Here is a 21,354-nt window from a genome sequence, read left to right on the forward strand (position 1 = left end):
TCTTGACTCATGACTCAGACTGTCACAAGAGGAAGATGTCACCCTCAACCCCAGCACCCAGGCCCTCATGCCCTTTATGACAGAAGCACTGCCTGGGACCTGTTCCTGCTGCTGTCACTCTGCCTGGGACCTGTACTTGCTACCTCCACCCTGCCTGGGACCTGCACCTGCTGATGCCACCTCATCTGAGACCCACACCTGCTGCTGTCCTCCCACCTGGGACCTGCACCTGCTGATGCCACCTCATCTGAGACCCACACCTGCTGCTGTCATCCCACCTGGGACCTGCACCTGCTGATGCCACCTCATCTGAGACCCACACCTGCTGCTGTCATCCCACCTGAGACCCACACCTGCTGTTGTCATCCCACCTGGGACCCACACCTGTTACCACCACCCTGCCTGGGACCCACACCTGCTGCTGTCATCCCTCCTGGGATCCACACCTGTTACCACCACCCAGCCTGGGACCTGTACTTGCTACTGTCACCCAGCCTGGGACCTGCACCTGCTGATGCCACCTCATCTGAGACCCACACCTGCTGCTGTCATCCCACCTGGGACCCACACCTGTTACCACCACCCAGCCTGTGACATGTACTTGGTACAGTCACCCTGCCTGGGACCTGCCACCCCACCAGGCAGGAGGGAACTGGCCCACACTGTCAGTTGAGAACACACTGGGACCCACAATCCTAGGCCTGGTGTGCATGAAAGGCACAGATTCTTCTCACAGCAGTGAGTCAAACTGGCAACAAGGGCTTTCTAAGGCTGTGGGCCATCCTTACAAGCTCAGCTGCTGAGGGGCTAAAAGAAACCACTTACCATTGATGGCTGAAAGGTCTAGGTCAGGTGGAGCTGTGCCGTGCCCATCCAGCATGGTGGACTGCAGGTTTCCTCTTCCCATCATCACCTGACTGTCTTCTGCCCAAAGAATGTCACTGTCAGTGCCATTGGGCCTGCACCTCTTGGTACAGTACTGCTTGGGGCCCCCAGGACTGTTTCTTCTAGGGTGTGTGGGTGCTGGACTCTTGTGCCTGTGAGCCCCGTGGCTGAGATGAGGGGCAGCTCCTCAATTCTCTTGTCCTTGTGCGCAGACTTACAGAAGCACGAGCTCAATAAGCCTCTTTAAGTGTCTTGTTTTTTAGGAAGTTATTTACTGTGGTGAGTGAGACTGTTGTGGGCTGAGCTCCTTCTAGGCTGGTCCTAGGGACTGAACTCAGGGCACCAGGCATGCAGCCAGTGCCTTTACTGGCTGAGCCATCTCACGGGGTGGGAGTTGGGTGGGTGGGGGGAAACTTTTTATTTCTTTAAGATCTATTTTTTTTTGCCAGGTGGTGGCACACACCTTTAATCCTAGCACTTGGGAGCCAGAGGCAGGCAGATCTCTATGACTTCAAGGCCAGCCTGGTCTATGGAGCTAGTTTCAGAACAGCCAGGTGTCATGAAAAACAAGCAAGCAAGCAAACAAACAGAGACTTACCCTTCCATTTTTTCTAAGATTTTATTATTAGATATACAGAGTTCTGCCTGCATGTATCACTACAGGCCAAAAAGGGCACCAGATCTCATTATAGATGGTTGTGAGCTGCCATGTGGGTTCGACAAGTTGAACTCAGGTCCTCTGGAAGAGCAGCCAGTGATCTTAATCTCTGAGCCATCTCTCCAGCCTTCTAAGATCTGCTGAGCCTTCTCTCTAGCCCCAACAAATTCTTTCTCAGAAGAGCAAATTACTGCCAAGCATAATTTAGTGGCCCACACCTTTACTTTTAGAGGACTCAGGAGGCAAAGGCAGTTGGATCTCTATGGGTTACAGGGCAGCCAGGACCACACAGTGAGACCTTGTCTAAAAAACAAACAACAAACCCTGTCAACTCCCCAGGCACAGGCATTCTAAACAGACTAAAGGGACCATGGGTGCCATTAGGCTAAGTGTTTCTTCTTTGTGGTGCTGAAGATGGAGCCCTGCTGAGCAAGTCTTGGGATGATCATAACCCACAAACCACAACTTATAATTCCTAGAGATAAACATAAATCTGTTCAAAGTGGTGACCTATCAGAGAGGTAGAGAGGGGCTCTATTTTACTACCATGCTATGCAGGGAAACAGTTAAGAAATTTCACAGTACCATAGGAGCTACTGACTTCTGGAGCTATGAAGTTAGTAGTTCCTGTGCTCAAGGCCCAACCCAGCACTCAGGAATTCAGAGCTGTCCTCAGATGCAAGGCAACTTCTGGGCCAGTCTGGGCTACATGAGACCCTGTATCAAAACAACAACAAACAAACAAAAAACAAAACAAAAACCAAAAGCCAAAAAACACTGGGATGTGTTGGCTGGCTCAGCCCATAAAGGCGCTTCCTTGCCTGGTAAGCCTGATGATGAACTCAATCTGGGGAATGCACAGGAATCTGGAAGGAGAGAAGAACTCCACAGAGCTGTCCTCTGATGCCACATGTGCCAAGGTGCCAGGAACAACTACCTATGATGACAAAATGAAATAAAATAAAAGTAGTTCCTCAGCTTTGATACTGTTGACCTCTGGGCTAGTCAGGGCCTATCCAGGGTTGCTGTGTGTACCAAGGGCTCAACTAGCAGCTGTAGTTCCATCCATCAATGACAGAAATCCAAATAACATGTCTGCATACATCCCTAACCAGTCATCATCATTGTTAGATGAGCACTCTGTTTAATCCAGACAGGTCCTGGCCCCTGACTGGCCCAGCTTCAATCACAGCCCTCACTCAGTGACATGAGAAAATCCTAGACTCATGCGCTGCTCTCATCCCCACCTGGAGAATTTTTTGTTGCTTTTTTTTTTTTTTTGAGGTAGGGTCTCATGTGGCCCAGACTGGATTAAATCTCCCCAGTGTGGCCAAGGATGACTTTGAACTCCTGATCTTCCTATCTCCAACTCCTAAATGCCCAGATGTCAGGCACCCAGCGGGCTCTAATTTCTGCAGAGCCCCTAAACCAATAGAATGCAGTAGCCAATCCCCACCTGGTCCCTGGTTCTGCAAGTAGTTCCTTGGACATATGGCTGTGCCCTCAGACACACTGCCCCATGCTCCCGTCACAAACACTTGAATCATATCCTTTCTGAAAGAGACCCCTTGATGGTCAGTTTTCATTGCCCACATGACACTATCTAGGATCACCTGGGAAGTGAGGGGTTGTCTGGATCAGGCTGGACTGTGGGCATGTCTGTGAGAGGTTGTCTTGATTGCTCTGGGGGAGGCCTGGCAGCTCCTTCTCTGATGCCAGAATGCCAACCCCAAGCCCCAGCCAGGCCCTGCCTTTGGTCCTTGGCAATGCGCTGGTCCTTCCTTCAGGTGGCTTTCCAGCAGCTGGTACAGAAACCCATTATGGAACAGTCAGAGATCAAGCCACTTGACCTTTGATGTATTTGCTTAGAGGTCAGAGAGAGATGCAAGAGTCTTGAAACTGTGTATACAGGACAAGCAGGATTTGTTTAACAGGGGACAGTCACATTCATCAGACATGGGAAATTAATGGCACATCTGCTGGACTGCCTTCAACACCCAGCCATCTCAATGGGCCTGTGCTCCTGTGTGCTGTGGAGGTGCTGGCAGCTGACTTCCTATGGCATTCTCAAGATGTGCTTGTTTTCTATACATATTGCTTTGGACTTAAGAGGACACCAAATTTCTACACTGGCATAAGTCTTCAGAGCTTACAAACAGCAACAGCACAACAAGCAACAGTGGATGCCAGGCTGCCAGTTATCCCAGGTAAAGCAAGAAGGAGCACGATGGGGGTGATGTTGTGGTTCATGCCCTTCTCATTCACAACTAAATGAAACCCTCCCTAGGAAATAAACAGACAGCAGCGTGTGTACATGTAACGGTCTTATTAAATAAGAAACACAGAGCCAAATGCAGAGTTAAAAGCCCAAGTGGTCAGAGCAGTAGCTAAGAGCTGAGACTGAAACCGTCTTCTTACCCATCGCTGCCCCTGCCATCCTTCCCCTGAGAAAGAGACCTATTTCCTGTGTGTCTGTCTTTTTATTGATTTTCTGTTCTGCCTTTTCATTGGTTGTAAACCCAACCATGTGACCTTCTCGTCACTACCTGTCTGTACAGACCTCCAGGTCTTCTATGGTTGGTATTGAGATTAAAGGCATGTGTCTCCATGCTGGATGTATCCCTGAACACACAGAGATCTGCCTGTCATGTGATTGGGATTAAGGGCGTGTGCTACCACTGCCAGACTTCTGCTATGGCTTGCTATTAGCTCTGACCCCCAGGCAACTTTATTTATTAACATACAAATAAAATCACATTTCAGCACAAATAAAATATCACCATAAGGGTGGAAGAGGAAAACTAAAACCTACTCCTTGCAGAAACTACCCAAGCAACCACAGAGCTCCCTGAGGTCTAGGAAAAGGTCTGTGTGAGGACTAAAGTCATGCCACCATGTTGGATCATGTTTTTCTTTAAAAAAAAAGAAGGAAAAAGAAGATTTACTTTATGTGTACAAGGTATTGCCTGCATGTGTGTATGTACACCATCATACTAACATTAGCTAGATCAGTGTTACATCAAATGCAGAAGACAAAAATAATTAAATCTCAATTATAACAGAGTTAATGGGGGGGCTGAAGAGATGGCTCAGTGGCTAAAAGCACTGGCTGCTCTTGCAGAAGACCCAGGTTCAGTTTCTGATGGCTCATGGCAGCCTGTAACTCCAGTTCCAGGGGCATTGCTGTGAACTTCATAGGCACCAAGCATGCACATGGTGCACAGACACACATCAGGCAAAACACTTGGACACATAAACTAAGTAAATAAAAATATGGGGCTAGCAGATCTATAATTCAGTGATTTCTGTCTCAGTGGCTTTGGTTATCACTTCTCTCTCCTGACAATTCAGCCCTAATGGCTTCTACGATATCACCTAGCTCCATAGGGCATGAACTGGTAGACACAGTAGGCCAAGGTTCCCAAAGCAATCTGCACCTCACTTTTACACCTTCAGCATGGTTGTCCCTAAGTGTGCAGAGTTGGAAGGGTACAGGTCCAAAGCCATAGTCAAATCTATTACTGTCCTCAGTATACAACATAAGGGATTTTTGTTTTTGTTTTTCTGAGACAGGTTTTCTCTGTGTAACAGCCTGGCTGTCCTGGAACTCGATCTGTAGTCCAGGCTGGCTTTGAACTCAGAGATCTGCCTGCCTCTGCCTCCTGAGTGCTTGGGGCTGTAACTCCGTGGTAAGTATCTGCCCAATGCTGAGTTCCTGCATTCCATTCCCAGTGCTGAAGAGAAAACAAAAACAAAACCCCCAAACTCTAGTGCTGTGTACACAGGAGTGTGCCATCATGCCAGCCTTGTGTCTTCTAAGAGTGGCAGACATTGCATTTAGGGCTTGTTCCAATTTCCTACGATATGTGCTCTACTCTCAGTTTCTGTCAAGACCCTCTTCCCAAGTAACCAAGGCTCTCAGTGGGTGTGGATGCCAGCAAGCAGACAACTTCCTGCCTGGCCAATGGTGCCCTCTATGCGGGCTCACATTGAGAGTTCCCGCTAGAAGTTTCAGACTCCTGCTTTGCTCCTAGCCTTGTGGCCCTTCAGCATCCTGGAATGTAGCCCTTCAGCAGTGTCTGGGCTTCTAGACACCCACAGTTCTCCTGGTTTTCCATGTTAGACTTTGGCTGGAGTCCAGTCAACCCATGGTACATTCCTGGGGCCACCTACACTGTTATTTTCTTTATTATTTTCAGTGCTGGGAATGGAAACCAGGGCCTTCTGCAAGGTAGCCAAGTGCAGTAGCACTAAGCCAGGCCTGTAGCCCCCTTCTGGGGGATTCTAGGCAAGGACTCCACTGGCGAACCATACTGGCACCCAGCCACTCACTGTGAGGTTTTAGGCAGGGACTCCACCCATAAGCCACACTACCTCCACGTGGGAGAGGGAGTTCTGTGGTTGATATATTTGTACCTTAATAAACTTATCTGAGGGTCAGAGACAGAACAGCCAACAGATTAGACATAGAGGCCAGAAATGGTGGTACACACACCTCTAATCCTATCACTTGGGAGGCAGAGATCCTTGTGGATCTCTGTGAGTTCAAGGCCACACTGGAAACAGCCAGGCATGGTGACACACACCTTTAATCCCAGCACTTGAGATCTCATGTCTTGCTTGGGAAAGACACACGCCTTTAATCCCAGGAAGTGATGGCAGGAAACAGAAAGGTATAAAAAGTGTGAGGACCAGGAACTAGAGCCTTTTCAGCTTTTAGGCCTTTAGCAGCAGTTCAGCTGAGATCCATTCCGAGGACTCACAAGCTTCAGTCTGAAGATTCGTGGAAACAGGATCTGATCAGGAGTTGTCGAGGAAACAATTACTCTTTGTAAGAAATCACAGTAGAACGAAAATTTACAATATCTACGTTTATTTCCTAGTGTGTTATTAAATGGAAATTTATGTGTCATCATAATACAGTAGAAGCAGCGACGGTCGGATAACCGTTTGTGAGGATGACACGGCACGGTAAGAACTGTACTGCAGGGGCTGTCTACACCTACCATGAGAAGAAGAGGGACTCAGCGGCCTCAGGCTATGGGACCCAGAACATCCGACTGAGCCGGGACGCCGTGAAGGACTTTGACTGCTGCTGTCTCTCACTGCAGCCCTGCCATGATCCTGTGGTCACCCCAGATGGCTACCTGTACGAACGGGAGGCGATCCTGGAGTACATCCTACACCAGAAGAAAGAGATTGCCCGGCAGATGAAGGCCTATGAGAAGCAGCGAGCAGCCCAGAGGGAAGAGCAGAAACAGCTTCAGCAAGCTGCAGCCCAGGACCAAGTTCGAGGCTTCCTGGAGAAGGAGGCAGCCATCGTGAGCCGGCCCCTCAACCCCTTCATGCCCAAAGCTGCCACCTTACCCAACACAGATAGTGAGCAGTCAGGACCCAGGGCGGGTCCCCCAGGAAAGGACAAGAACAAAGCGCTGCCCAGCTTCTGGATTCCCTCACTGATGCCTGAGGCAAAGGCCACCAAGCTGGAAAAACCATCTCGCACTGTGACCTGCCAGATGTCTGGGAAGCCTCTACACATGTCGGACCTGACTCCAGTGCGCTTCACGCAGCTGGGCGACTCTGGAGACCGCGTGGGACTCATCACACGCAGTGAGCGCTACGTGTGTGCTGTGACCCGAGACAGCCTGAGCAATGCCACACCATGTGCAGTGCTGCGGCCCTCTGGGGCTGTGGTCACCCTGGAGTGTGTAGAGAAACTGATCCGGAAGGACATGGTGGACCCGGTGAACGGGGATCCGCTGACAGAATGTGATATCATCGTGCTGCAGCGCGGCGGTACAGGCTTCTCAGGCTCAGGAGTGAAGCTGCAGGTAGAGCTATCTCGGCCAGTGATGCAAGCCTGAGCTGTGACCTAATAAACCTGCCTGTGAATGGGAAAAAAAGAAATACATTTTAATGCCAGGTGGTGGTAGAGCATGCCTCTAATCTCAGCACTTGGTCGGACAGGCAGATCTCTGTGAGTTCAAGGCCAGCCTGGGCTACAGAGCCAGTTCCAAGAAAACTAGAGCTGTTGTTCCACACAAGTTAAAGTTCATCAACACAGTAATGTCGTTAAGAACCAGGAATGGAAGTAGTCATAAGAAGATCCTGGCTTCTTCTGGGCATTTGAGTTGTTCTTCTCCTCAGGAAGGACATCTTACAAAACCTAAGGATTTCATAAGAATCTAATGGATGGATCTTAAGACTCTCCAATATTTTCATTGCCAAAGGGCAAATACTGGAATTATCTGGAAACATAAGCTCCAGAGAACAGCAAGGACCCCACTGGTAAATGATTATCAGGAATAGAAGTGGCCAAGATGAGAAGATTTTAATCTTTCATTTCATTTATCTATCTGTCTATCTATCTATCTATCTATCTGTCTATCTATCTGTCTGTCTGTCTGTCTGTCTGTCTGTATATCTATCTGTCTATCTTGTCCTTTTTTTGTTTTAAGTCTAGCTACCCAGGCTGATCTCAAACTTAAGTATTTCTTTATTCTATGTGTGCTACTGTGCTTGGCACAGAAGATTACATACCCTGAAGCGTGTCTGAAACCTGTTAAATAAATCTCCTCAAAAGTGAGTACTGACATAATTCAATTCACTCTCTCTATATATAACTAAATTTACCACCCCCCACCCCCATGCACCCCATGCTTACCTTGCACTGGTTGATTTTGCATTTCACATCTAAAAACATCTGAAATACGAAATGCTGTGAAATCTGAGACTGTTGATCCCAAGCATTTCATAAAAGGGACATTCAGCTTGCAATTAGCATATAATTAACAATTAACAATGGCGGTCATTTGCTGTTAGAACTCTTAATGCTCTTCACAAGCACAAAGAAGGAAGGTGGCCAACTGTAACAATTCTCATCTCACCATCTGAAATGAAAGCTGGGAGGTTGAGTGAATGCCTGAGAACAAGGCTAGCAAAGCCCTGGCTCTGGACACCCTGCCTTACCTCCCTCCAGGCTCTGAGTTCTGTGCCATCAATCACACTGTGCTGCCTTCATAAGACCCAGTGACCTTGACCTCACCTTGAGTTCAAAGCATTTTTGTATACTTGCTCTAGTTAGCTCCTGGGCCTTAATGGATTCTTTGGAAAGATTCTGGATTTTTGTTTGGCCTCAGTTTCTGACTGTGCACCCTGCAAGTCATCTGACAAAAACATTTGTTTTAGAGGCAAGTGTTAGTACTGCATTATAATCTCTGTAACTAGAGTCTGGTGCTCTTTTTCATGTTTAGACATAGGCAGCTAATAACAGAGCACAACTGAGTTAAATAAATTTAGAAGCATATTTGTTATTTTTTAATCTTAATACAAAGTTAACACAGATTTTGGGTTTATAAAATATAGAAATCAACATAATTTTTATTGACATACAGCTCCAGTAACACTTAAAATTCTGTGAGATAGGCATAACAATATTCTCCATCAATTTTAAATGAGATTTATTATTGCTATTATTATTTCTGTGCACTTGTGTGACATGCATGTGCAGTACATGTATAGAGGTCAGAAACTAATGTAAGGGATTGGTACTCTGCCCCCAAAATGTGGGTCCCAGGGACTGAATTCAGATCATCAGGCTTGGTGGCGAGTGCCTAATTTACCAGCTGAACCATCTTGTCAGCTCTTCTATCAAGTCTGAAATTCAACAATAAGGCAGAAAAACTTTACTTGGAACTTAAATAAAATTGGGGAAAAGAGTTCTTCTTCAAGAAACTGTTTGAGGACTAGCAATGTTCATTGGGAAGAGGCATTTCCAAGCAGACCAGAGAATTTATGTTCAACCCTGGAATCCCACAAGGTATCAGGATGGAACATGTTGTACCTTGAGTCCCCCAAGGGACCAAATTCTGCAAAATCTTTTTATTGCTGCCAGTTAACTTGGGCGTCTCCATCCATCTGATGCAGCAGAGCAGGAGAGACCCTGAGTAGCACTCAAGCAGGTTTTTCTAATGGTTAGGGTAGGAGATCTAGGAGAATTCCAACTCTATATCATTACAAGCTCAAGACTGGTGCTTACGTCAGGTTAGAGATGCTTGGTTTGAACTGATTGGAGAGTTGCAACTGAAAGGAAATTGCCCTATCCTCTAGCAATCTATGTTACTGTATCCATTTGACCAGCAGATCCATTTCCTCTGATAGTTAGGCATCCCATTTTTATCTGCAGGAAACTCATTCCCTATGACAGCTATGGTATACAATCTATAACAGCAGAAAACATCTCAGAGGACATATCTGGTGCTTTGTTTATTATGCCAGTTATGTTACAGCATATCCTTTAGGTTATGGCAGGAAATGCCTGGTGTGCAGCTCCTAACTGTCTAGGGGTGAAGGGGCAGCAGATCATCTGGTGGGTTTTTAAGAACAACTTCCCAAGGGCCCGCTGTCCCCTGTCTGACCCTTCTCTAAGATGGCTGCAGCCCTGGCATCCTCTCAGAAAGACTTCCAAAGAGTTGTCCTCTTAACTCCACACGCACACCTCTCCCTACCCCACACCCACAGACACATGCACTAAATTAAGTAATTGGTGAGGTGATGAATAAAAACGAAAGCGAGGTGATACTGAGTACCTCTCAGCAGGTCCTGCCAAGGTATGCCACTAAGCAACACACAGCACCAGCAACAGTTACTGCAAAGAGGTTCACTGGGGAATGGTGAGTGGAAGTGTGAAGGGCTGTGTGGGAGTGGGGACTTGAGAGAGACAGAATGACAAGAGGAAGAAGAGACGCAAGAGAGAAAAGAAGAGACAAGAGAGGAGAAGCAAAGAGATGTGAAAAAGGCAGAGATGGAAAGGGAATGAGCTGTGCCTTGCGGGCATTTTTTTTTTTTTTTTTTTTTTGACCAATCAGTGATTTATTTATTGACCAATCAGCAACACATTTGACATACAGACCATCCCACAGCAATTCCCTATATTTTTTTTTTTTTTCACGTTTTGAAACAGTGAATTTAATGATTGATGTCATGTATACAGTATCCAGCTTTCCATCAAAACATGACTTCATTGTAGAACATGTGGCCCATGCTCCCATAACTTAGTTTTCAAAGGTTTGTGTTCTAGGCTTTTAGGAGGACACCACATTTTTTTTTTCCCCTTTTCTATTTTAATAAAAAGGAAAAAAAAGAAAAAGGTTATAACTAACAAAAGAAAAACTATATACAAAAGTACAATGACTATATACAATATATACAAGTAATAAATGTCTAAACAATGTCTAGTCCATTTGTATTTGACAAATTCAGAGAAAATAATTTCATTATCTATCCTATTTTGTTAAGTCCAAAATGTATCTAATTCACTTTCTATCCTAATTAATCTTCAACTATAACTAACTAACCTTCAACTATAACTAACTAATCTTCAACTCCCTCAGAGACCCAAGAAGGAAATAATATTAGCTAACAAAAATAAAAACAGAAAGTGCATGCAAGCAACTTCCAAAAAATTTGTGAGTTGACAGAAACAGCCATCTGCCTGGACAGTCACCTGAGGTTTCTCCACAGTGTTGGGGCATCATCTTCACTGCGTCCTGCCTCTGCCTCCCTCATGCTAGGACTAAAGACATGCACCACCACACCTCATGATATGGATTGTTTTTGATGTCTAAATAGGAGCTGATGAAAACATTTTCATATCTTTGTTCCTCAATCATCTTCATTGTTTCTATCTTGCACATGGTCCATATCATGGTAAAGTAACCACAGCTATATACCATAGGACCTTCTGACTACAAAATAGAGGGAGATAATAAAAGTGTTATAAATATGGGGAGTTGTTTTTGTTCTATTAAAATAAATTGCATAATGAGGAGCAAACAATGAATGAGAACTATGAAGTATATCCCATCAAACTCATTTTTTCCCCTGTGGTTCGACTCCATCTCTTTTGCTACAACCATTAAAATAGCTCCACACTACCACTTTAAGAATTTTGACAAGTATATACACGTTCACATTTTTTTATCGTTAATCTGTCTTAGCATTTTTGTTTCATTACTGCTCTAGGATATACCATTTGGGTAGGTTTTAGAATTTTTTTAACGTAGGCAGCATATAAAATCAGCAAACTTGCTGGATTCACTGTGGGCACAGTGAGTGCTTGCAGGGGTTTTCTCGGTGCAGCCTGCCCTGTGTGGATGCTGCTGCACATGGAAGCTATTGCCCAGAAGGAAATGTGTTTGGTTTTCACAAGCCAAAGGTGCACTGAAGAACAGAGGACTGCTGTATCTGCAGAGCCAAGTCTTCCAGCTCTTGGTTCATGGACAGTAAACATTACAAAAAGGATTTTCAGAGCTCTTTTGGGTTGCACATGACATCTGCAGTGTCTGTGTGTTGCTTGTGGAAAGATGGAAGAAGTTGCCAGCTGATCCAGAAAAACAAAGCAAAACAAAAAACAAAAACAAAATAACAACAAAAAAACAACAAAACTGGAATCATGTGGTAGATGCAAGGGCAGGACCCAGTCTAAAGGCAACATTTAAAACAAAAAAAAAGTGAGAACTCTATCTGGAAACAGGATGAAGAGCAATCACATGAGTATACTGTGGAAGGAATTTAAACACCACAATCCTGATGCTCATAGCACCTCAAGTGCCTCTCCAGCCCAGTCTCTGCTTCAGTAACCAGTCAGATCAAGGCTCAGATACAGAGATGGCTTCCAGCTCTAAGAGGACTCCAGTTTTTCCTTTTTAGATATTACCTACTGGAAAAGACAGAAAATACATTGTGGGATCATCTCTAAGGGCAGTTTTGGGAAAGTTCTCATTGACACCCATCTCTTCAAGCCTTGCTGCAGCAGAAAGAAAGCAGCTGCTGTGAAGCCTGAGGAGGAGGGGCTGGCACCTCTGCCCATCTCCACTCAGGAGTAGTGACTGAGGTAAGAAGAAGGGAACAAAGATTGATTTCAACTTTAAAAAGACCACAAAGTAACAAACTGACCCTCCTATTTTTAACTTGGATACCTATTATTCTGCCAAAAGACATTTTATATAACAGTTTTAATGTGTTACCCATTCCCCATACAACAAACTCAGAAGCCAGTGTCTAGCTTACTGCAAGAAAAAAAAGTATACATAATATTTAAGATGCTGAGTATTTCATTGGAAAGCTGAATGGTGTTGCAAAGTACTATTTAAGTGTTTTTGCTTGTTTAATACCTCCAAATGAATGAAATTAGGGGATTTCAGGGGCCAGAGGTGCCATTGTTCTATGATAAACCATATGTAGTTTAGTCTTTCTGTGGAAAGGTTGTGGTTGAGGCATTTAAAAATGTCTGGCTACACTTATTTTTCCTCATGATAATTTGTCATAATTCAGTAGCATGGCCTGCCTCTAGAGACAGCTAAAAATTTTGGAATGCTTCAGCATTACCAAACTTCTGATGATTCAGACCTGTACTACCGACTATTGAGCAGGGGAGACTGAGATTTCTCCAAATAGCTTGGAGGAGGAAGCAATTTCTGAACACACAGGTAGCATCGTGTCACCTCCCTTCATCTTAATATTTGATAAGAAGACTTTATGTGAATCTTCTAAAACAGAACCAGAGCTCCTTCGGGGGAAGGCAAGTCTGTAGGATGGGCAAGGTCCTATACAGATAGTATCAAAACATCACCATACAGTAGAGAACACGTGGTTAGAAACCACTTATTAGAATGTGTAAGTCCTGGGGATGCACGGAGCATAGCTGATGCTGCTTGAGGGACATTTCTTAGAGAACTTGCAGTGTATAAATAATTGACATTGCTGCTACATGACTGTCTGCGACTCACTGAAATCTGTATGATTCAGTTCTATCTCTGGATTTCCTCAGTTGATCTTTGTGGAGGTTTTATCTATAGAGTAGCCCTTTGCCTTGTCTTGACCTTATTAGGATTTAGGCTTTTGTTGCTTTTCTCCCACTATTTAAAGTAGGCTAAAGAGAAGAGTTGTATATTGAGATTGAATTGGTTAGTTGAGTTGGTTTCTTGGAGTTGGGCTTCTGAACATCCAGGTAGCTGAATGGAATGCCTCACATTAAGATCTCAGAGAGGGTTTCTCCGTAGAACACTCCTGAAGCTGTCCAATGGCTCCTTCTCAAAATTCAGGAAAAAACAATACTGCCATGTCAGACATCTAGAGGGAAGGGTACATGCTGACTTAGTATTCTGTCACTCATGATTATTTTGAAAACTGGATTGTTAAAGTCTGTTAGTGTTTCACAAGGAGAGCCACAGTTTTTATGACAACCTTTAGTTTTATAGTTTTACATTGTGTGCTTCTCCCTTTTGTGAAAAATCTATCTAGTACAAGCCACCGTATGCACAGAGTGCCCAATGATTGAGCATCTCTATTTCTGCATTTATATATTTATTATTAGACCTCAACTGCAGTCTTCTCCCACTCAACTCTCTGCCTGTAAACATACTGTATTTAGGCATGCACTTTGTATTAATATACTAACTCTACAAATATGTCTTAAACTTTTTATACACTTGGATAGTTATTATCAAAACCATTACTGTAGGGTATTGAATTATATTTAGTTTTATTATAAAAAATAAACAAACTTGATATTTGATGCCAAAGCAGGATACTGAATTCTGATGTAGCCTGAGAAAAATCTGGAGATAATATTTAAAAGTAAAAGTAGATGAAGTAGCCAGGCGGGAGTGGCGCACGCCTTTAATCCCAGCACTCGGGAGGCAGAGCCAGACAGATCTCTGTGAGTTCAAGGCCAGCCAGGGCTACCAAGTGAGTTCCAGGAAAGGCGCAAAGCTACACCGAGATACCCTGTCTTGAAAAAAAAATAGCTGAAGCTTTTCATCTGCCAAGTAGCATTAAGTTAGTTGGTAATACTTACCTATTTTACTTTAATGTATACTTGTGTGTGAATGTTTTGCTTGCATGTATATCTGAGTACCAGAGGCATGCTTGGTACAGAGGTCAGAAGAAGTCATTGGGTCCTCTGGAATTAGAAATTCAGTTGGATATGAGCCCCCTTATGTGTGCTGGGAACCAAACCCAAATGCTCTTAACTACTGAACTATCTCCACAAGCCCCAAACTCATACTTCTTAAATTTAGCAGATGGAATTGGTATTCTGCGTAACCTATCTGAGACAGCCTTATGGAATTTTATGAAATGTTTTGTGTCATAAACCAACGGGAAACACCATTTCAGAGATTGGAATGAATCCTTCAGGCTTTGTTCACAATATTCCTAATGGAAGCAGATGACAGTGCCAGAGCAGGTCATTACTCTACGTCTCCCCAATGCAACAGTCATGCTAAAGGAGTGAGAGGTCAGAAGGCATCTCCAGTGTTCACACTTGCAGCTCAGCAGTTCCCCTCTGCTGTGGGTAGTGGTAAACTTTGTTCATGCATTTCAAGGCCACTTTCACTGTTTTGCTATCCCAGAACCACAATGGGCAATTGTGAAAGGGCATGTGGAAAGGACTAATGTAGTGCAGAAGGGAGATTCCTTTCTTTCCAGAAGCTCATCATTGTTACATTCTCTAAATTTGGCTGTTAACATAAAGGCTAGGTCATGAAGACTGGCGTAGACTATGCCATCCACATTCAAGGTGTCAACCCCCTATGTAGCCCTGGTTAGATGGGAATTCACTTTGTAGCCAAGGCTCCTGGAACTTGCAGAGATTCATCTCTGCCTCTGAGTTCTGAAGTTACAGGAGTGCAACACCATGCCTGAATAAAGAAGAGTTGTAAAAGTAAAGAGTTGGAAATTGCTTTTTTATTCATAAAAAGTCTTCAGTGGGGACTTTTAAAAGGCAGTCAGTAAATGCAGTGTATATATTTACCAACTATTAAAACACTGACAAGAATAAAAGAATTAACAAAAAATAACAAAATTTCTAACTAAACTAAACTAAAAACACCAAGCAAACAAAACCCCAGCAAAGAAAAGAATCCTCCAAAAACTTAAGCTACAAATGTTCTTCTACTCTAGACTCAACGAATCAATGGAGTACATTTGCCTTTCCAAAGCACCAAAGATGACTCAGACCTCCTCTATAAGTTCTTTCTCAGGACCAGTCATGCCAGTCCAGGCTGTGACACTGGAGAATCCCTAGTCATTTTCTTGATGGAAGATCCGATGACTGACTAACATAGGTGTGAGGGAGTGCTGTAGTATCTGCAGTGCGTCATCTTCAGCAACACTTTCACGTGACATGGAGTTGGCTTCAGCATTGCCCTGGGGAGGGAATCCTATTCTTCTCCATGTGGTATGTATAGATAACAGCATGACAGCCATGCAGGCTTTCTTGTCAGATTTCTCACCACATGTGGAGGACTCAGACAGCTTACTAAAGACATGGAGAGTAAACTGACAGAGTAACTCTGGTTCACCAACATACCCTCCCCATGCTGCTGTGTCCCGTTTGAGGGCCACTTGTTAATAGATGTCTGGGTTCTGAGTAGTCTTGGCAGGTCCTCTGTAGCTCAAGCTTCTTTCTGATGATTTATTTTCTCCTGGAATAATGCACCAACATTATTTGGTAGGTTGCTGGTAGGTTGGGATTTTCCTCACTGGTTAGTTCACAGCTACAAGATGTCTTTTGTTGAGGAGGTGTTGATGCTAGAGTGGAGTTTTCTTAAGTGGTGCTGTCAGAGAAAGAATGGCAATTATTCCTAAAAGCATCCCAACTCTGCCATGGCCTAGACAAAACCAGGGCCTATTCACTCACAGGACACCAATGTGAAGGAAGAAAGACCACCCCACGAATGCCATGGTTGCAGGGGATAGGAGTCAATGGTGGCTCTTTTGCCTGGTGCACTTAGTGTCCCTGCTGAAGCAGGTTTGTCTTCAGCAGGCTCTGACCCTGGGCTGTGGCCTGTTCTAGATCACGTTGGAGTTTTTTAGACCTAGGAGAGAAAGGCAGCTGAAACACAGGCCTGGTGGGGACCTGCCATGCCAGCATTTGACAATCAACTTTACCTTTCAGCTGAGCTTATTCCTTTCTTCCTAAAGAGAGAAGGGCCAGAGAGCAGCTGGCCCTGGATTTTTTCTCAGCCTTTAAAAATTGCTAGAGATTGAACTGAAAATTATACACCTAAACTAAAAACAAAAACAAAAAACAAACAAAAAAAACCCAGCACATTTCTCCAAAAGTTCAGATACATTATTTTGAAAAAAAAAATAGCAGCATAGCAATGTCAGAGTCACAGTTGAGGAGAGATATGCATGGCCTTGAACAGATGCCAGGCAACTCAGCAACCTTGGAACCGAACTGTATGAGGCCCTCTAGTGGTGTCTACACAACACTGCAGTGTGCAGGCTCTGTTTACACCTTCAGCACAGAAAATTCCTTGGCTTCAACTGGTCAAACTCTAAACCTGCTTATTTCCAGAGAAACTTTCTCACAGCAAACAGATGCTCACTGCAGAAAACCTGTAATCAGTAAGAAGGGGCTCCATGCAAATCTGCACAAGGGAAGGACCTTACCTCTAAAGGTGCCATCCTGAAGGAAAATGAAGAGGCAGGAGGGCACACTGTCTTCCATCTAACACTCTCCCTGTTAGGTTTGGGGCTGCCATGGGAACATGTGTGGGGAGACATAAAGATCAATGAACTCAGGACATATGAGAGCTCAGAAATGAAGAGGGGGACACAATCTCTAAAATCATTAAAGATAATACGTATTTTTCCTGGACAGACATTTCTGTTGACTGAACCAGCTCATACACTCAGATGTTCTTTCCCTGGCTGTGACTGGAAGGCCATGTACATGGGCAGAAATCCAAATAGGAGAGAGATTCAGGTAGAGGGGAACTACTGAGTGCCACTCCCTCCTGGCCTGGGGTCCTACCTCATCTGGGAGACAGTGAAGTAATGCTGCAGCTTTTCTGCCAAGACCTTGTGCTTGGAGACCAGATCTCTCTGCTTCAGCAGGTATTGCAGTCTGTCCTCCAATCTTTCCTGTTTCTGTTTAGTAGAAGATTATGTTCTTAGTGCAGGGTTGAACACTCATATGCACACAGACACACACTCTCCTGAACACACACACTCTTGAACACACACATACAAGTGTGTACGCATACAAGCATACTACATTGCATTCACATGTTTAGTTTCCCAAATAATGCTAATATAAGAAAAGATCACCCAGGACATTTAAGAAGAAACTGAACATTCCTTAGATGGAAGAACACAGAGGGCAGGACAGATAGACAGATCAGTCAATGAAGTGCACAAACCTTGTAAACCCAGTGCACGAACAAATGGGCTCGTGGGGTGCTTGGCCTATAAGCCATGCCTGTTCATCAAGTTCCCCAGTCTGTGCACTAAGGGCTTGGATCCCCAGCACGGGACAATAGGATGGTGGTGAAGCAGCCAATAGCTTCACTCAGTGCTTCCCAGTGTCTCCAAGGTAAACAGCTTCCTCCAAAAGGAGCTCTCTAAACCACAGGTTGCCTCACTTCAGACACAAAGCAATGAGCCCAGGAAACTAGAAAATCCTCAACCAGGTGCCAATATAATCCTTTCCTCCCTGTAAGGTGATTGTGTCAGGGATTTGTTTGAATAAGAGAAGGCTGATTAAGTCACAGACAAATGATCGCATGTATTATTTCTTACTGAACAAGATTCCATGGAAAGCCCGGACCACATTGTACTTTTACACTCACAGATGATAGGTATCTGAATAGTTTTGACTTCAGGGCTGCTCTGAAGATGACTGCTACAACCCTGGGGTCAGCTAGTTTCTCTGTGAACAACTTATTTCCCATTCCAGAATCACTGGGTTACCTGGGGACTGCAGTTCAACTTTCTGAAAAATTGTACATAGCTTCTCATGGGGCTACACCATTTTACAACACCAGCAATGTCTGAGACTCTTTATTTCTCCTAACCCTCCATAAGGCCCATTTTAATTCAGACTTAACAACTTTGGAATAAAATCAATTATTGAATGCTGCAGACACAGCAGAGGGTGAGTGCTTTAGACTATAATGAGCGTAAGTGGGGTGCACTGAGACAGCCCTATTTTCAAACCTCAGCATGGCTATGGGACTTCTGCTCTGCTGAGATGCAACCACAAGCACCCCTGCAATTCAGAATCTCTCAGGGAATAAAATTCAGGCCAAGCTTCAAGGCCAAGGTCAACGCAGCAATGGTGAGGCCAAGGTGGAAAGAAAATGGTAGCAGGCAATGAGACTGAGAATAAAGCTTTCTCAGTGGGGAACACTCCTCCATTTCTGGTGGGACTACAAACTTGTACAGCCTCGGTGGAATCAATATGGTGGCTCCTCAGAAAATTGGGAATTGATCTACCTCAAGACCCAGGTATACCATTCTTGGACATGTAACCAAAGGATGCTCCATCCTACCACAAGGACACTTGCTCAAATATGTTCATTGTGGCTTTATTCATAATCACATCAAACTGGAAACAACCTAGATGTCCCTCAATGGACGAATGAATAAAGAACATGTAGTACATTTACACAAGGGAGTATTACCCAGGTGTTTAAAAAATGACATCCAACTGGCATTGCAAGCAAATGGGTGGAACTAGAAATAAACATCCTATGGGAGATAACCTAGACCCAGAAAGACAAGTATAATTTGTATTCACTTGTAAGTATATTATCAGTTGTTAGGTAAAGGCTAATCAAGCTACATTCCACAGATACAAAGTAGTTAGATGAAGAGATGTCTCTAGAGGAAACACATGGGTCTCCCTGGGAAGGAAAAATAGAACATATTTTTCAGGGGGACTTGGAGTTAATGGGGGCAGGATTAGAAGGGATCATGTATTAGGGGGAAGGGATAGAGGGAGGGAGTATGGGGAGAGACAGCTGGAGTTGGGGGCCTTTAGAGCTTGTTGTGGAAAGCTAGTGCAGAGAAAATTTCCTGCAACCTACATGGGTGATCCTAGTGAGTATTCCTAGTAATGGAGCATACAGAGTCTGAACTGACCATCTTCTGTAGCCAGGCAAGGCTACAGGTGAGACTGGATTGCAGTCAGTCGAACTGTTGGGAAGCGGATTCTGTGGAGATCCCTAAACAACCCATATTGATGCTAGGACAAAGTGCTCCTCTCTGAAAACTGACAGTGGGGTACCATTGTTGTGGGCAACATCTACACAGTTCATTGAACATAGAGAGATCAAGCTGTTGCCTTCATGGAGCTCTCACCCCTATCTTCTATTCTGTTTGGCCTGGAAAGGCACTCTGCAGGCTACAGAAAGAGAAACATGGACACCAACCAAGCCACAAAAACCTCAACATATAGTCTGTCCTCCCTGCAAGATGTTCTGGGGCTATGTTGGCACAGAACTTGACAGAGTGGCTATACAATGTCTGGTTACCTTGAGGCCCATGGAAGGAAAAGCAGTCCATGCCCTACACTGCCAGCAAGGTCAGGAATTGGAGACCAAATAGCCCACAGACCTAGGGTAGAACCAAATGTAACTAAAAAAATCAATAAAATGATTGCTAATGTTCTTAATGATATTCTTCTATACTCATAGATTGGTGTCTTGCCAGTTGTCATCTGCTAGAGAGGTTTCTTCTAGCAGCAGATGGGTGCAGAGACCCACAGCCAGTCATTGTGTGGAAATGGGAATCTAAATCGAAACTCTCTATTAGGTCACATGGCCCAGTGAATCATCTAAGCAGAGCTCACATGAACTCACACAGACTGATGCAGCAAACATGGAGCGTGCATGTGTCTGCACCAGCTTCTCTGCGTATATGTTGGAGTTTTGATGGGACTCCTAAAAGTAGGAGTGGGTTTGTCTCTGACTCTTTTGCCTCCTCTCTGACATCTTTCCTCCTATTGGATTGCTTTGTCCAGTCTATATGATGGCTTTTGTCTTGTCTTATTTTTGTTTGGTCTTATCTTGTTTTGTCATCTTTGGCTGTTATCTCTTGGAGGCCTGTTCTTTTCTGAAAAGAAGCCAAGGGGGAGCAGATCTGAGGAAGAGGGGAGGTTTGTGGGCACTGGGAGGAGTGGAGGGAGGGGAAACTATGGTTGGGAACTATTGTATGAGAGAATGATCTACTTTCAGTAAAAAAGAAATAAAATATTCACTCAATAAAAATAAAAATAAATTGTTTAATAGTTATAACACTCTAAAATAGTTATTAACTATGTAGTATCTACCCAAAGGAAAGTTTAAAATTTCCTTCCACTAAAATATTAACAAGGTGCTGAAATTCCTATGATTTGATGGCATATAATCATTTTCATATATAGCAGTGAGTTGCAGGCTGTGAATAATGGGCAGGAGGTAAGATTGCCTTTCCTGTGGAGACTGAATTTCGGGGACAAATCAATAGGAGGGTTTGGATGCTGCCTCCTGCAGGAAAATCCTCTTCTATTGGAGGTCTCAGACACAAGAAGAGCTGGAGGTTTGGTTGCCCAGAGCAAAAAGCAGCTGTAATGTACGAGATGGATAAAAGGTAATAACTTCCTCAGTTCCTTCAGGACAGACATCTTATCTGTTTGTTCCAGGTAAAGCTTACTTCCTGGCATTTATGTGACTCCCAAGAAATATTCTTGAAAAGCAACCATTATGTTATTCTTTTTAAAGCTCCCTGTCTACTAATGATGACACATCTAAATTATATTTTCACTGATGTTTTTGAGATCACTAATAATTTAGCACCTATGTCTTAAAAACACAAATTTATAATCCATTGACTTTTGACATTTGGTTTAAGTATTAGTTTTAATTGAAGTATTTAGACTAGGTTTGAGCGTGTAATGCACACCCATCATCCTAGCTACTCAGAGGCTGAGACAGAAGAACTGAATGTTCAATGCTAGTCTGAACTGTACTGTGAGT

General features: G+C 44.1%; 2 protein-coding genes and 1 pseudogene across 2 annotated transcripts in view; 2 read left to right on the top strand and 1 right to left on the bottom strand.

Moving 5' to 3' along the window:
- Positions 1–3,886: 3,886 nt before the first annotated feature.
- LOC128119607 (nitric oxide synthase-interacting protein-like) lies at positions 3,887–10,380 on the top strand. The gene has a single exon (XM_052752967.1). The coding sequence runs from the start codon at positions 6,502–6,504 to the stop codon at positions 7,405–7,407; it is 906 nt and encodes a 301-aa protein (XP_052608927.1). The 5' UTR covers positions 3,887–6,501; the 3' UTR covers positions 7,408–10,380.
- A 686-nt stretch (positions 10,381–11,066) lies between these two features.
- On the top strand, positions 11,067–15,161 carry LOC128119616 (SIN3-HDAC complex-associated factor-like; annotated as a pseudogene).
- Positions 15,162–15,272: 111 nt separating this feature from the next.
- The window catches only part of LOC128119608 (disks large homolog 5-like), a 106,144-nt gene continuing 100,062 nt past the window's right edge, over positions 15,273–21,354 (bottom strand). The window contains exons 9-11 of the mRNA XM_052752969.1: positions 17,370–17,485; positions 17,006–17,090; positions 15,273–16,164 (exon numbers count right to left, since the gene is read on the bottom strand). Of these exons, the coding sequence (XP_052608929.1) occupies positions 16,105–16,164; positions 17,006–17,090; positions 17,370–17,485 (261 nt within the window). The 3' untranslated portion in view covers positions 15,273–16,104. The remainder of the gene's footprint in view (positions 16,165–17,005; positions 17,091–17,369; positions 17,486–21,354) is intronic.

Source organism: Peromyscus californicus, unplaced genomic scaffold, assembly GCF_007827085.1.
Source record: "Peromyscus californicus insignis strain IS unplaced genomic scaffold, ASM782708v3 Scaffold_24__1_contigs__length_46423439, whole genome shotgun sequence".
NCBI lineage: Eukaryota > Metazoa > Chordata > Mammalia > Rodentia > Cricetidae > Peromyscus > Peromyscus californicus.